The 14,731-nt window shown below is 45.7% G+C and overlaps 1 protein-coding gene across 2 annotated transcripts in view; it reads left to right on the top strand.

Moving 5' to 3' along the window:
• LOC137450660 (gamma-aminobutyric acid receptor subunit beta-4) overlaps window positions 1–14,731 on the top strand; it is a 78,033-nt gene that overhangs the window by 27,936 nt on the left and 35,366 nt on the right. For both annotated transcript variants that reach the window (XM_068157472.1, XM_068157471.1), the window contains exon 3: window positions 710–777. In XM_068157472.1, the coding sequence (XP_068013573.1) occupies window positions 710–777 (68 nt within the window). The remainder of the gene's footprint in view (window positions 1–709; window positions 778–14,731) is intronic.

The raw sequence follows: 14,731 nt of genomic DNA, 5'->3' as shown, positions 1-14,731 counted from the left end.
GTTAGATCTACTAATGAGTCCATGGAAGAGTTAATACCTTGAGTGACATAACTGCTTGTCATTCCCTTTCTAGCACTGCATTGCAAGGAATGATTTTCCACCTTGCACACGCCTTTGCTTGCAGTGGAATTGTTTGTTCTCTGGTTTGGGGGCTGTGGGGAAGACAGGAGATGGGAAGAAAAGTGACTATACAAATGCCTCTTTCCCACTGCAGAGGTTTGGTTCCTGTACTTGCCTGGTATCTTGGGTATTAAAATTCACTTGGGGTTTTTAGACTGAACACTCAGAGCTGACAGAGTGGTGGAGGAGTGAGCTGAAGTATCTTTCCTGTCCATGTGTTTCATGGGCTTGATTGCTATGTTCTTTGTATGGTCAATCAGCAACACCTTATGCAAGTCCACTGGGAGCCTGCTGATAGTCTCTGAAGGCATTATTTGGAATAACTAGAGATAATTGTATAACTAGGGGGTAATTAACTTCCAGGAATCAAGCTTAGGCTGCACTGCTCCTAGGGGTGAGTCTGAAGGACTGAAAATTGGAGGAAGCTACTTCTCTCTAATCATTTGAGCACCTGTGACTTGGAAATCCTTGATATTTGGGGAATGTGAGGCTGCTTCAAATTGTATCTATCATTTCTAGGCAATTCTTTAATAACAGGTACAAGAGGAAGGCTTGAATACCATCCTAACTCAGTTGATCTGTGTTCCAGGTAACCCTGTCACAGTGGGAATGAGCATCCATATCTCCAGCATTGACCAGATCTCTGAAGTCAACATGGTAAGTTTTGGGGGGAAAAAAGCCCAACAAACCATTCTTCCACTTTACTGGTTGAGATGTGCTTCCAAGACAGTGGCTTCTTGAAGCTACCTGAGATCTCAGGGTGCACTCTTGAAAAGCTTGAAAGTCACACCCCTGCTTTCTTGACTTCCTGCTATGGAGCTTTCCTGCCTCTGAGAAGCTGTTGGAGGAAGAGAGACTCATGTCTGGTATTGAAGATGGACTTTTTGCTTCTGCTTTGGATACAGAATTTTAAGGGGGTGATGGGAACTCTAATTTAAGGCAGAGTTCTTCTCCATGTGTGTTGTGATGAAAAAGAAAACCAAACACTTAGCTGGGCCAGAGGAAAAGAGTTGGTTGGGGTGGGGTTTGTTTGGTGGTGGTTGTTTGTGTGGGATTTTGTTGTTGTTGTTGTTGTTTTTTGGGGAGGGTTGTGTGTTTGTGGGGTTTTCACCCCAAATTTCTTTCTCAGCATACTGGTTTCAATCAGAACCTTGCTTCTTCTACCTGCTGAATGACTTGTGTCACTGGGGCTCCCTGTCAGTTGTCCCCACATCCTCAGACCCAGGCTGAAACAATCCTGAACTCATTAAAAGGATACTTGGAAGACAGGACTGGCATGTGGGACACATCTGCCCCTGCTGTGTGATGTGGCTGGACATGGTGAATGACTGCAGTTTGCTTCCTAGTGGAGAGTACACTCTAGAAGGGTTAGTGAGCATCTGTATCAGCACACTGAAACATCCCTGCTGTTGTCTGTGAACATGTGGACAGAAGATGTCTTCTGGCATCTCTGGAGCTAGTGCCAGCTTACCCAGGGTAGAGTCTCATTTGTTATAGTTCTGTGCTGGTTGCACATCCACCCCTCCTATCCATTAATGCTCTTGCCTTTAAAAAACCTAAAAATCATTAAAAATAGATGCAAATTGTACTTTTGGTTATCATGAAGGCAGGGGTGGCTTTACAGTCAGCCTGTGGCTACCAAGTTCATGTTTGATAGCGTTGATTTGGCATTTCTTTGGAGATCTGCACTGGCTTCTAATGGAGATGTAGTTCTAGGTGGCATTGTTAAACTGAAGCTTTTCATACCACTGAGAAGAAAAGAATTATCTGCCTGGCTAGCAGTGGGGTGGTGTGAAATTGGTTAATTGTTTCAGTCATGGGGACACATCCAGGCCTATGCTATCGGTCTCTCTAGCCTATACACCCAGCAGAGGACATGGATTGTGCTGATCATTCCCTATCTTGCCTTTCTCCCCCATGCCTGGAGGCTTTTCCTCCAAACTCCTGTCCAAGAGTGGACTGGAAGGCTCCTGACCTCCCTGTCAGCAGCTGTCATGTTCCCCCATTCCTGGCCAATGCAGGAGAATCCTAGGCCAGTTTAGAGCTCTTGCTGTTCAAGTCAATTAAAACCTTGGTCTCCCAATGCTCCTGTCCTATTTATCTGTTTCTGGACTCTCCTGCCCTGTTTCTGTGGCCCACCAGCTATTCTGCTGTTGCATGGAAGGGAGGAGGGGAGGGGAGACAGTCTGACTAGTTGCTTTGGTTTCCATACTGCTTGAAAATCCTGAATACACGTGTTGGTACAATCCAGGGTGGAGGGTCAGCCATGAGCCTTCAGGTTCTCATATGGAACAGCTTCCTTTGCAGACTCTGCTGTCATCCCACTGTTACCATAACTATCTGCATGCATGTTACACCTCACTCTAGAAACTGACACTGGACAGTGTGTACAGTAAGACTGTCAGGCACAGACCTAGGTCCCCATTGCACTGGGTAGCTGTGCTTGTGGTTAGATTCAGTTTAGAAAAGCCAGATGGCTTAGCCTAGTTCCATCTATCTTGCCTGTCAGGGCAGAGCTCAGCTTTGAATCAGGTCCTCCCCCAGTCTCAGCTTGGACCTGAATTTTCCTGTGGTGAACCAATTGTCAAGCTCCTTGCTAGAGTCAGCATGAAAAACTTGGGGTCTGGACTTGTCTGCACAAACATAACTGGAAGGGAGTGAGGCATTTGGCTTTCAGCTTAGCTGTCTTACTTCAACAGCCTGATCTTCCTTAGTAGACCTGAGAAGATAGCTGAGCATGGCAGAGGCTGGTTCAGGATGGACCTCCTGCTGGAGATGTGTCCATGGACTATAAAAGCTGATGGTGTTCTTTGTCATACACCTGGTGTGAGCAGCTGTGGCCAGGCAGGCTGTGTCCTAGACTAGTAGTCATACCCTTATCAACCATTGTCCTGTGAATGGGATGCTCTCCCCAGTGGGCATCTGCTTCCCTCTCCTGTAGGATGGATGAGGCAAATGTGTGTGCTGTGGAGAAACAGCAAAGGTAATGTCTTTGTGGAGTGCATGGGAGAACATGCTTCCTGGCATGAACCTTCATCTGTATGCTGCTCTGAATCCTGCAGAGTTTGGGCAGTGCTTTTGATGGGCATTGAGTGTTTTGATGGTTGTGGCACAGCTGTAATCAAATGACAGCAGGCACTGTCCATGCCATGCTCCTGTTGCTACTGTGAAGACATCACTTCCAAGCTTTTGATTATCCCGTCTGGCTCTCCATTGGATTTGACAGGCATAACCTCCTGCCCATCCTTCCTACACATGTTGGGCTGGGGGTGGAATGGGGACAAAGCAGTTCTATGTGCAAACCCACTTGAGATCAAGATCCATAAGCATCATGGTTAGGTAGCTTCAGTAAAGGATTACAAAACCAGAATCATCTTAAAGAACAAACATTTAGGCAGCAGAAGAGTGATTGTGTGATGCAAGTTTCCAGGCTGAAGGGATTTTATGTTCATCATTCTTCTGTGTGACAGATGCCTCAGGGAAAGGACTGTGTCTTACCCCTGCTCTGGACATGGATACTGGCAAGAAAAACAAGGCAGTTTTTGGCATCATATGTGATTGGGAAAGGGACTGTGCAATGAATAAATTAAAGGCACAGAAGTGAAGCTGGGTTGTCGTGGCAACCAAATAGCTTCTATTGTTCCACAATGAGTGTTATTACTTACTGCCCCTTGTAGGATAATTAATTAATCCTCAGACATTCTTTTGGGAACAATGGCCCTGGTGCTGGGGCTGGGCAGGCTGAGGAGAACCCCCAGCTCTCCCATGCTTTTCTCTGGGACTTTTGGCATCTGCTGGCTGTGTGATGGCGGGCAACAAGTGCTGTCAGTGCCTACCCATGGCATGATTGAAAAAGTTGTTTTCCATAGGAGTCCAGCTGGATGTGGTACTGCAGAGGAATACAGCTCCACCCATGATCTAAGGAGGAGCCCTTGCTTTCACTTGCATGTATTCCCAAAATGATGATGTGGTGACATTTCTATCCTGGAGGATGCAGTGCTCTCTGCAGAGGCAGTTATGTCCTTATGCTGGAAGTTCCCAGACACTCTAAGCTACACAATGCTTTGCAGGTGCCTGTACATGCTGTGTGTTTCCTGGTGCCTTGCTATACAAAGTCAGTGCATCTCCATCTCCATGAGGGCCATGCTCAGATACTGCCCATGTTACAGCTTACAAGATGGAACTGTGGCAGGATGCAGTAGGTTCATAGGTACAGGGCTGGCTTTGTGATGATCTCCCAATGATGAGGGTCAAAACCCACAGCCCTTGTTTTTAAAACATGGCACCTTCTTGCTCACTGCAGCTGCTGCCTGTGTGTGGTCAGCCGTGTTTTCAGGCTCACTTGCTAGGGAAATGCTTTATTGCTGTGCATTGCTCTTAGCCTTGCTAAGCAACGCTGAGCAGCAGCCTCTGTTCTTGTCAGTGATTAGAAGGATTATTTTCTGAGCCAAGATCAGTGACATCAATTGAAATGCCTGGGAAAGGATGTCAGGGGCCAGGCCAAATAGGTATTGGGGAGGGCACATTTGACTGGCAGACCCTCTGGGAAGTGATGATCCATGAAGATGAAAGTCCTAGCTAGAGTCTTTTCATGCCCTGTGCGAATCTGCAAGTTGGGGATTTAAAGGCAGGCTGAAAGGAGAAAGGTCTTCATAATGATGTTCAGTAGCTCAGATGATCTGCAAAGAATGTAAGGATAGCATCTCCTAGTTCTCTTTAAAGGAAATGGAAGGGATAAGTTATCTGGTAAATGCCATTTTGCTGCGGGAGTTTGAATTGCAGTAAACATGGCACAAGGAGCAAGTATTTGTAGATGCCTGTTGGTGTACAGCAGTACTTGGACAGTGCTGTATTCAGACCTGAAAGGTCTTGGTACCCAAGCTACTGAGGAATACAATAGTACTTCTGACCCAGGAGAATGAAGAGCACTTGCAGCATGCAGCTCCAGTCGCTCTGCAGCTGAAGCAACCTGTGGGCTTCTGTCCTTGTGCTACATGGCCTGAATGCTGCCCTAAGTCACTGTCAGCTTAATGGTCTGGTTCAAACAACCCATTTTGGTGGATCCAGTTGTGAAGGTATAGAGTACTAATGGCTTCAGAAGGAGCTGAAAGTCTTTCCTCCCTCCCACATGTCCTTACAACAGGCAGCTGAGGACTGGTCTATGAAGGGTATATTGTATTTGCTGCATGGTGAAACTAGAGGCCGATAGGATAGGACAGGATAGGGCAGGACAGGATAGGATAGGATAGGATAGGATAGAATAGAATAGAATAGAATAGAATAGAATAGAATAGAATAGAATAGAATAGAATAGAATAGAATAGAATAGAATAGAATAGAATAGGATACTTCCAGCTCCAGCCTTATCTCTTTCTGGGTGATCTTTGGGCACACATTTTTCTAGCACCAGACAGTTCAGAGCTCCCTTCAAGCATTAACAAACTATTTCAATAAGAAAAACAAGCAGAAGATTTTTTCTATGCCTTTGAAATAAGAGATGGTTACCCTTCATAACACTTCCATTTTCCTGCCCTATGATCTGTGCAGTCCTAAACCTGCTCCCTCCTGCGGATCTGCACACCGTAGGCAGCTTGGAGCATCCAGCCGTTCTAGTCGTGATTTCTTTGTGGCTCCTATAATTTATTCATCCCAAGATGCTCTCCTACATCTGCTATAACATCATTTCAGTTTGTTATAGCACTAGCTTTAAAGTTTTATAAACCTGGTGACAAGTGGAAAAGTTACAGGGGGATTGTTGCAGAGGGCTAGTAGAAGAAGCAAGGCTTCCAAACACAAGTGTCTGCAGGAAGGTAAGTGTTAAAGGAACCATGCCTGGGGGAGAGTTTGCAGTGGAGATAGGTTAGTGGCTGGTGCAGGATGCTTGGCAAAGCTGACCTTGACAGTTCATTTCATTGCCTCCTTCTCCCTGCTCCTGTACTACCTATCGCCATGCTGCTGTCTTGGTGGGATGACTGTACTCACTCTTAGAATCATAGAATCACAGAATTGTTAGGGTTGGAAGGCACCTCAAGAATCATCCAGTTCCAACCCCCCTGCCATGAGCAGGAGCACCTCACACTAGACCAGGTTGCTCACAGCCACATCCAGCCTGGCCTTAAAAACCTCCAGGCATGAGGCTTCCACCACTTCCCTGGGCGACCTGTGCCAGTATCTCACCACCCTCATGGGGAAAAACTTCTTCCTAGCATCCAGTCTGAATCTACCCTTTTCTAGTTTTTTTCCATTCCCCCCAGTCCTCACTCCCTGACACCCTCAGAAGTCCCTCCTCAGCTTTCTTGTAGCCTCCTTCAGATACTGGAAGGCCACAATGAGGTGACCTCAGAGCCTTCTCTTCTCCAGACTGAACAGCCCCAACTCCCTCAGTCTGTCCTCATAGGAGAGGTGCTCCAGCCCTCTAATCATGTCATACTGCACTGGATCTCTTGGGGCTTATGGAAGGAACCATCATGTCTGTTATTTCCCAGAAAAAAATCCCTGGGCTGTCTTGTTTGGCAAAGAAGTTTTTCCCTGTTTAAGAGAGATATGAAGCACATCCTAAGGCAGTGATGAGCTGCTAGGGTTTTTAATTGTCTTTTAACCCCAGAGAAAATAGGACAGATTATGTATAAAGGTGTTCCCAACCAGGACAATTCATCCTACCACCTGTTATGCCACCATCAGTGGGCCATCACTCTTCTCACTACATCAAATTTTCCACCTATTAGGCATGCTAGAAAAAAGCTTTGTAGTGGAATCTGTCCTGATCAGGCATTGCTGTTCTGTTTTCACTGGAATATGAATATGCACTGACTAGTTGAATCTCAATTCCAATGTAACCCATTCACAGTAATATATAGATGCTTGGCTCCTCTGTGTGTTGGGCATAGCTGATGAAAGAAGGCAGTGTGGATGGCTAGATTGTGTCCAGAGAAGGGCAATGAGGCTGGGGAGAGGCCTCAATCACAAGCCCTATGAGGAGGGAGCTGGGATTGTTTAGCCTGGAGAAGAGGAGGTTCAAGGGAGACCTTATTGCTGTCTACAACTACCTGAAGGGAGGTTGTAGCCAGGAGGGGGTTGGTCTCTCCTCCCAGGTAACCAGCATCAGAACAAGAGGACACCATCTCAAGCTGTGCCAAGGGAAGTTTAGGCTGGAGGTGAGGAGAAAGTTCTTCCCAGAGAGAGTTGTTAGCCATTGGAATGTGCTGCCCAGGGAGGCGGTGGAGTCACCATCCCTGGAGGTGTTCAAGAGGGGATTGGACGTGGCCCTTGGTGCCATGGTCTAGTAGTCATGAGGTGTTGGGTGACAGGTTGGACTTGATGATCTTTGAGGTCTTTTTCAGCCTTATTGATTCTATGATTCTATATGAGAGGCTTGCTTTGGTGCACACCACACAGCAGCCTCTTAGGCTGCACATTCTCCTGGTCAGAGCTCTTGACCATTGAGCCCTCCCCTGAAAGGCAGAAACATGTGTATCTATGTGGGACCACTGCTCTGGATGCATGATGTCCAATCCACTTTCCAAGTGTTCTGACAGTCAAGTTGTGTATGCACAAAGCCGGTTTGCTTGAGGCTGATGCAGCTTCGACAACAGCCTTGGAGGACCCTCTCAAGGCCTGCAATGATGGGCAAAAAAAAAAATCTTTGCTGCAGTGTGTCCCTGGAAAGGATTTTCCGCTGCTGTAGATGTCCTCAGGTTTAATAACCACCATTTTAAAGTGGTTTCTACTATTACAGCTGTACCTTTTACTACCATATATTCTTTGCAAACATAGTATCTGCATTTTTCTTATTCTGATCTGAAGCTGTTCTTTTTCCTTGCCATCTCTTTTCAATGGGAAAAAAAAATGACACAAAGGCATTTCCCAGTCATTCTCTGTCCATGGATAATGAAAGCTTTTAAAAAAATCCAAATTAGAGCATTTAATTCCTGCAGTCAGAGATGTCTGGACTTCTGTGCTGTGAGATACGAGCATGACGTGACATTTTGGTGCTGTAAATGTTTTCCTGTAGTCTAGGGTATCTCCAGTCCTGTGACACAGTGTTATCTAAACTCTGTGTGTGTGTGCAGACATTACAACTTGGTATTTAAGGCTGCTGAATATTGAAGACTGCCAAAATAGGGTAAGACTAAGAGGCAGCTTGGATGCTGAGCTAATGGTAGTGTGCTGTAAGGGTACTGTAGGGGCTGCAGTCCTAGTGGACTGCTGTAGGTTCCTGGGATGGCAGGGTTGCAGGTAGCAGATGATGCTGTTGAGCCTTGGAGCTGGAGAAGGGCCATATCCTACCAGCATGGCATGATAGGAATGGTACAGCTCTGATTTAGGGTGAGATATCCCCAGGCTCTGTGCTGGCATGGACAGATTGGGATTATGTACTGCATTTTTTTCCCACATGCTAGTGGCTTCTGTGTGCTGTGATTTAAACTAAGGTATTACAAACACTAGACAGAGATGGAAGGTTTCCTCAGAGCTAGCAAGTGTCAGTGCCTTCCTCTGCTGATGATTGCTTCAGCACAACTTAGGTCATACAGCTATTGTCAGTTCAAGTCCTGGTGTGCAGGGCTGCAATGCATTGGCAGTTCTGTACACATGAAATAGCATTTTTGAAGGGGAGAGCTACCAGGGGATGCAAAGGGCCATCCTGCACAGTGGTTGTTGCAGTGTCTTGTGCACACTACCTTCAGTTACATATAGTCACCTTGTTGGCCTACTCATGTCTCTGCTTCTCCAGCAATAGTAATGCATACATACACAATCACTTGGCTAGCTGAAGGGAAGTAGCAGCACCTTGATGCATTTCCCTTCTGCTAGAGGGATGTCAGGAGAAATAAAAGATTGTTGCAGTGGCATGGAGAGTAACCTCCAAGTCACTCTAGACACAGAGCTTTTAACCTAGTCTCTTTTGCAGACAAGAGGTACAACTGCTTACTCCGTGGCTCACCCAGATACATGGTAAGAGTAGAAATCTAGGGAGCTCCTAGCAACATCTCTGCAACAAAGCAGATGTCAGGGACTCATCTTAGCTGCCATTGCTGTATTTGAGGTTACTTTGTCTATCCTTGCAGTGATGACATCCTGTGACTGCTGAGGCTCAGGGTGACTTTCATCAGCACTGATGAAAAAAAGTCACTTGTCTCAAAAGTCAAGAATCAGATGTAGGTGTCTGCTGTTATCACACTGTGCTTTGGGTTTGTTTGGTTTTGTTTTGTCTGGGCTTTTTTTTCTTTAACAGAAATTCCACTGATTGTGGTGAAAGATCCCTTGCATTATGGTAGTGCATGAGGACAAGTAAAGCATCAGGCCTCAGGGGGACTTGTCAGGGTGATGGTGGCAGGGAGTAGATGCTCAGGGTTAAATAGGCAGTGGTGCCCTTTCTGCCCTTCCACATGAGGATTCAGTTCTTGCACAAAAGAGTTAAGAGTAAAGCAAGCTCGTGAAGGGGCCTGAAGTATTCACCGCTCATGGCTTCTCAAATTGGCTGCAAATAGATTGTCCCATCTTAAAAACTAGAAAATAGGTCAGTGTGACTCATATGTCAATATTTACTGCATTTATGGCAACTTGTAGAAGGGAAAAAAAATCTTATCTGTCTGCCATAATATTTCACAGATTATCCCATGCCCATGACAAAATTCTCCCTATGCCCTTGGCCCTGATATTGCTTAACTGCAGAGGCAGCCCAGGAAATTCACTATATCTTGGAGTCAAGTTGCTAAGTAACAACCCAAGGATCACCATACAGTGATCTCTTCGAATGCTGTGGCCACCTGACACCTAGAATCTACAGAAAGCACCAGGAATTTCTTCTGAGATGGAGGTCTCAAGGACTCAGGGCATGTGTGGCAGAGAGCAGCCTGGTAAAGCAGCAATCCTGAGAGGTTCTTGCTGCTGTACTGCCTGGAGGTGTTCTCATGTGAGAGGAGACATCTTTCTTGCATCACCTACAAAGGGGTCTCCTATGCTTGTGCTGAAGGGCTGTGATGTTTTCACTAGTAATGATGGCCTTGAAAGAAATGTTTCTGATGGCTGAATTTCATGATTTTGGCCCTGTACATAGCTCAGTAGATACTGAACTGTGGAAACCTTAGTGAAATGAGCTCTCAGCTGAGGAGAGATTGTGAACTGCTGGTCTAGAGAATGATTTTCTCCCCCTGAGGCTTTCTATTCTACTGGGCTTGGTTATTTTTTCCCAGGGATCTTGTAGCATTCACGTGATGTCTTAATGGGAGTTCTGCAGAAAGGTCTTTGTCTGCATAGCTGGAAATTCTTGGTTATGGAAAAGCTGTTGGATAGACTGTCTGATTCCTAGCCTAGACACTGGGTTCTGCAGCAGAAATGAAATATGGTGGCAATGCTTGTGGCAAGTGATTCCCCCTGTGCATCTTTCTGTGATGCTCTTATCCCTCAGGAGCAGCTTTGCAAGTTCTCCTGTATCGCAAGTTCAAGCCTCAAGAGGGCTGAGTCAATCCTGCTCCAATACTGAGAAACAAAGTTCACATGTTTTGCTCAGTAGGCAATTTCCCAAATGAGAACATTTCCGTGCTCTTATTGAAGAGGCTAAGCTCACTCTGTTTTTCCTAGGTGACTCCACCCCACAGCAGGAGAGAAGTCATGTTGGAGAGGATGAGAGTCCATGGCTATATAGTTTGCAGCATGCTTTCAGCGGAACAGCGCTATGTATTGCAGTGCTCCATCTGTTCCTGTATCAGCCAAGTTATCTTTAGATCTGAACATGTCAGTGTTGTATGGTGCTGGTATGAACCACTTCAACTTGCACCCCAGCATTCCTGTAGTAGTTAGAATTGCTACTGCAGAAAACTTTGCCTGGGATAAAAATGTCCCTTTTCCTTTCTCTTTTTTTTTCTTCTCCCTCTGCTTACTTTTTTATTCAGCTTTTTACATAGGCAGAACTCCCACAGCCTTTATATATATATATACACACATGTATTTTTTAATATATATATATATGTATATTAAAAATCCCTCTGTATTTGAGAGCAATGTTCCAAACTGCCACCTGTTTCAATAGGAACGCTGCAGCAATGGAGAGGGTTGCTGCAGAATGCTAAAGCATCTTCCCACAAGTGAAATGCTTCATCTGATTTGATTGAAAAACCAAATTAGATCTTGAGAATCTGACCTTCTGACACCCTGTCATATATGCTTTTAAAGCATCTAGCAACAGAAAGTGGATGTGCTCAAGAGTGCCAGCGCCTCAATATAGAAGAACCTAGATCCAAATGCGAGTGCGTGCGTGTCATGTTGCTATTTGAATATGTAAATAAATGGGGCTATATATAGCTCTATACGTTATGTACATGCTAAGTGAAGGTGGCAGATACGACAGCTGAATAGCTTTACCGCTCCTGAATGCTGATAGCAGCTCCCTGCGTGCTCCCTACATCTCTCGTGCTCGCTCCTACCCCGGCTCAGTCTTTCTGCTATCACATTTTTCAGGCCTCTGGAGAAGATCGTGTGTGGGGACAGGAGTTGTTAATATTCTGAGTCTGTGCTGAGTTGCTAGGCTACAGAGAAAAATGAACATTCAAGGAAAAGGGGTAGTAAAAGGAAGAGGATCTGTTGAGCTGTTTGGAGATCCAGAAAGGTCTTCTAGTAAGATTGAAAGGATCATCTGGGGCAAGAAGCGTGTGCATGCGTGTGGGATGAAATATGGGTAGACCCTGCTGTCTCAGACCAGCTCCAGCCAGAAAAAATGGCAGAGGAGAGCATAAACAGCAAGATCCGCTGGCAGCTTCCGAGTCACTGCTTGCAAGGTGTGCACAGCTGGTCTCCTGCTTTCTGTGGCTGGGTGCAGTGGGTCTGTGCCTAGTTTTCTGGAGTGCCAGTCTAGCTCCAGAACACAAACCCTTTTCCTTTTCAAGGTGTTGCCCCCATAAATGAGTGTCAGGTATTTAACTGTACAGGCTGTGAGCCGTCAGACCTACCAGGTGCCTTGCATTCCACTCTTCTGGAAGGCTGCCTTTGTCCTGTGCCCTTTTCCCTATATGTAGGCTTTCTGTTCCCTCTCAATGTTACTGGCTGTATCAGAACCCTCAGAAAAATTAAATAGTGCCTTTGGGTATTTTTTTTATCTAGATACTTTATTTACTGAGCCCACATGGGCTCCTTGCCAATAACTTTCAGTGAGCTCTGCAAATAGAGCTCCTTGGCTCCAGGACTGTTGGTCCTGGTACTGCAGAGAGCACTCACTCAGCATGGACAGAGACTGCAGCTTGTTCTCTGTCATCCAGTTGGCTGTGAAGTCAAAGTCTGCTCGCTTGTGGACCTCCACAGCCTGCTGAAATCTCCTTTTTCCTCATGCCTTCTGTAATGAGCTTGACTTGTTCAGCAGAATCCAGAATGTTTCCTACAGCTGCGTTTTGAACGCTATTGTCGGTTAACTACACTGCACCCGTCCATCAGCTCTGTGATCCTGCAGCCAAGGCTTGGATTGCTAAAGTGGAAGAACGCTAATATGGGCCACGTTGTGTGTACTGCTGCTGGTGTCAGCCTGGATTGGTTCCCTAGGCTTTGTCCTGAGATAATCAAGGGCAGGCTAACCCATAGATGGAGGCAGAGGTAGACTACATCCATGATGATAAAGTCAATGCCCTTGACAGTAGAAAGTGTTTCCTAGAACAGATTAGCAGATGCCCCTGCACATTTTGGTTGTGCCAGCATGACTGCACAAGTCTCTGTTCTCACCACAGCTGAGACAGTGGATTGGTAACCCCTTTCTCTAGCAAGAACTCAATCTTACTGAGTTTGTCAATTTAGGGGTCACAGATAGGACAACACAGAATATTCATGTGTAGAAGTAGTCACCCCAGATATAGAACTGGGTCTGTGCAGTAGTCTCTGGGTTTTCAAGTGCAATAGTTTATATCCAGTTTGCCTGGGCTTGTTGAAAAGTTGAGTTTGAACCACAGTGCAGCCAGCTTCTAACTAACTGAACCTCAGACCTAACTGAGTGCTACTGACAGAAATACTTTCTGCTCTTCTGCATTTCACCATCTTCTCTGCTAACCCCCAGCCAGCCTTCCTACATGATCAATAAATAAACATCAATCTAACCTTTTGGTCAAGACAATCTTTGCCAGCCTAGCTGAGGTGATCCACCCAGAACCTGTTAGTTGTCTTCTATCATTCAAAGGATTTGTTTGCTTCTGCCTGCCTCCTGGGAAATGACATCTTTGTGGCAGTTCTTGGAACCTGGAATATCAAGCCTTCCTTCCCCAAGTGAAACAGCGTCTTTAAAGCACTGCATGCCTTGATGCTGTTGCAGAGAGTCTCATGGTTTCAGTGCTCAGAGCTGCATATGCAGCATTTTATATTGCCATGTAAAGTAGAACTATTGCCTCTTTCACAACCTGATTCCCACTCTCTGCGCAGCCCCAAACTGCCTTGGTGGTCTTGACTGCCACAGGGAATTACAAGCTCTATTTTTATTATTTTTTTCCTCAGGGAGAAAGTAATTTCTGTTCATTACACACTTAGCACTTGCCCAGAGATGTGGGGGATCCCAAACTGGCAGCATGGAGGCAAGTTAGCACCCACGTCTTATTTTCACAGGTAAGAGAAAATGAGACATAGGTGAAAGTGCCCAGTCTCCTGGAGAATTAGCATGGAGTGAGCTGGAATTGCTACCCAGAGGTGTTTTCTAGCTTACCTAATTCCAGTGGGCTACTAAGCCCCTTAACTGCTTTAGCTCTTCATTCCTCCAGCCTTATCCCCTCATGACATCTATTAGCCAGTGTCTATATGGAGGGCTGCAGAAACTCTCCTGCTTGGGGCAGAGTCTGACTGGGTTGGTGTTCAGTAAAACCCTTGGAAAGGCGAAGAGGATGTTTCAGTTAACATTAAGAAAGGTACAGAGGAGTGAAGAGCTCTGGGAATGTCTTGGGGAAATCACATTTTTCTGTTACCAGGTTGCTCCTGCTAGAAAATCTATTGAGTTTTAATCACTTGAACATCTCTCAGCAAGCAAGAGGTAAGGAAAGCACTACAAGGTGAAAATTCTATGGGGATAGATGCAAAGACTGGTCTTCCAGCATCGGCTTTCCCTCCTTCTAAGGGCTTTAGGAAGTGGTGTCTTCACTAGTCACTGTTAAAATATCTCACTCAAATTTAATTTACTCTAATAGGCTAGTTGTTGCATGTTTAATTAAATGCAAATTGATTATTAAAAACATTTTTGAGCTTTAATGGCTGCCTATTAGATATGCTCATATGTGTAAGCAGGAGGACACAGGCAACACATGCTGTGAGCCAGTAATGGTAGTGCTAGAAAAATGTGAAAGGATGAGGTGGGAGAAGCTAGGTAGAAGAAGGGAGGAGAATAAGTAGGGTGCAGGTACCAGCACTGTCCCATGGCTTGTAGGTGTGTAGAAAGCAGTTGTGTAGCATAGAATCACAGAGACAGTTTCATAGTTTCATAGTTTCATTCAGGGTTGGAAGGGACCACAAGGATCATCTAGTTCCAACCCCCCTGCCATGGGCAGGGACACCCCACACTAGATCAGGCTGGCCAGAGCCTCAGCCAGCCTGGGCTTAAACACCTCCAGGGACAGGGCCTCGACCACCTCCCTGGACAACCCATTCCAGGGCTTCA

The sequence above is a fragment of the Melanerpes formicivorus genome, unplaced genomic scaffold (genome assembly GCF_026170545.1).
Source record: "Melanerpes formicivorus ecotype bairdi unplaced genomic scaffold, bMelFor1.0.p_v2 SCAF_37, whole genome shotgun sequence".
Classification (NCBI taxonomy): domain Eukaryota; kingdom Metazoa; phylum Chordata; class Aves; order Piciformes; family Picidae; genus Melanerpes; species Melanerpes formicivorus.
This window is presented reverse-complemented; position numbering and strand designations above follow the sequence as displayed.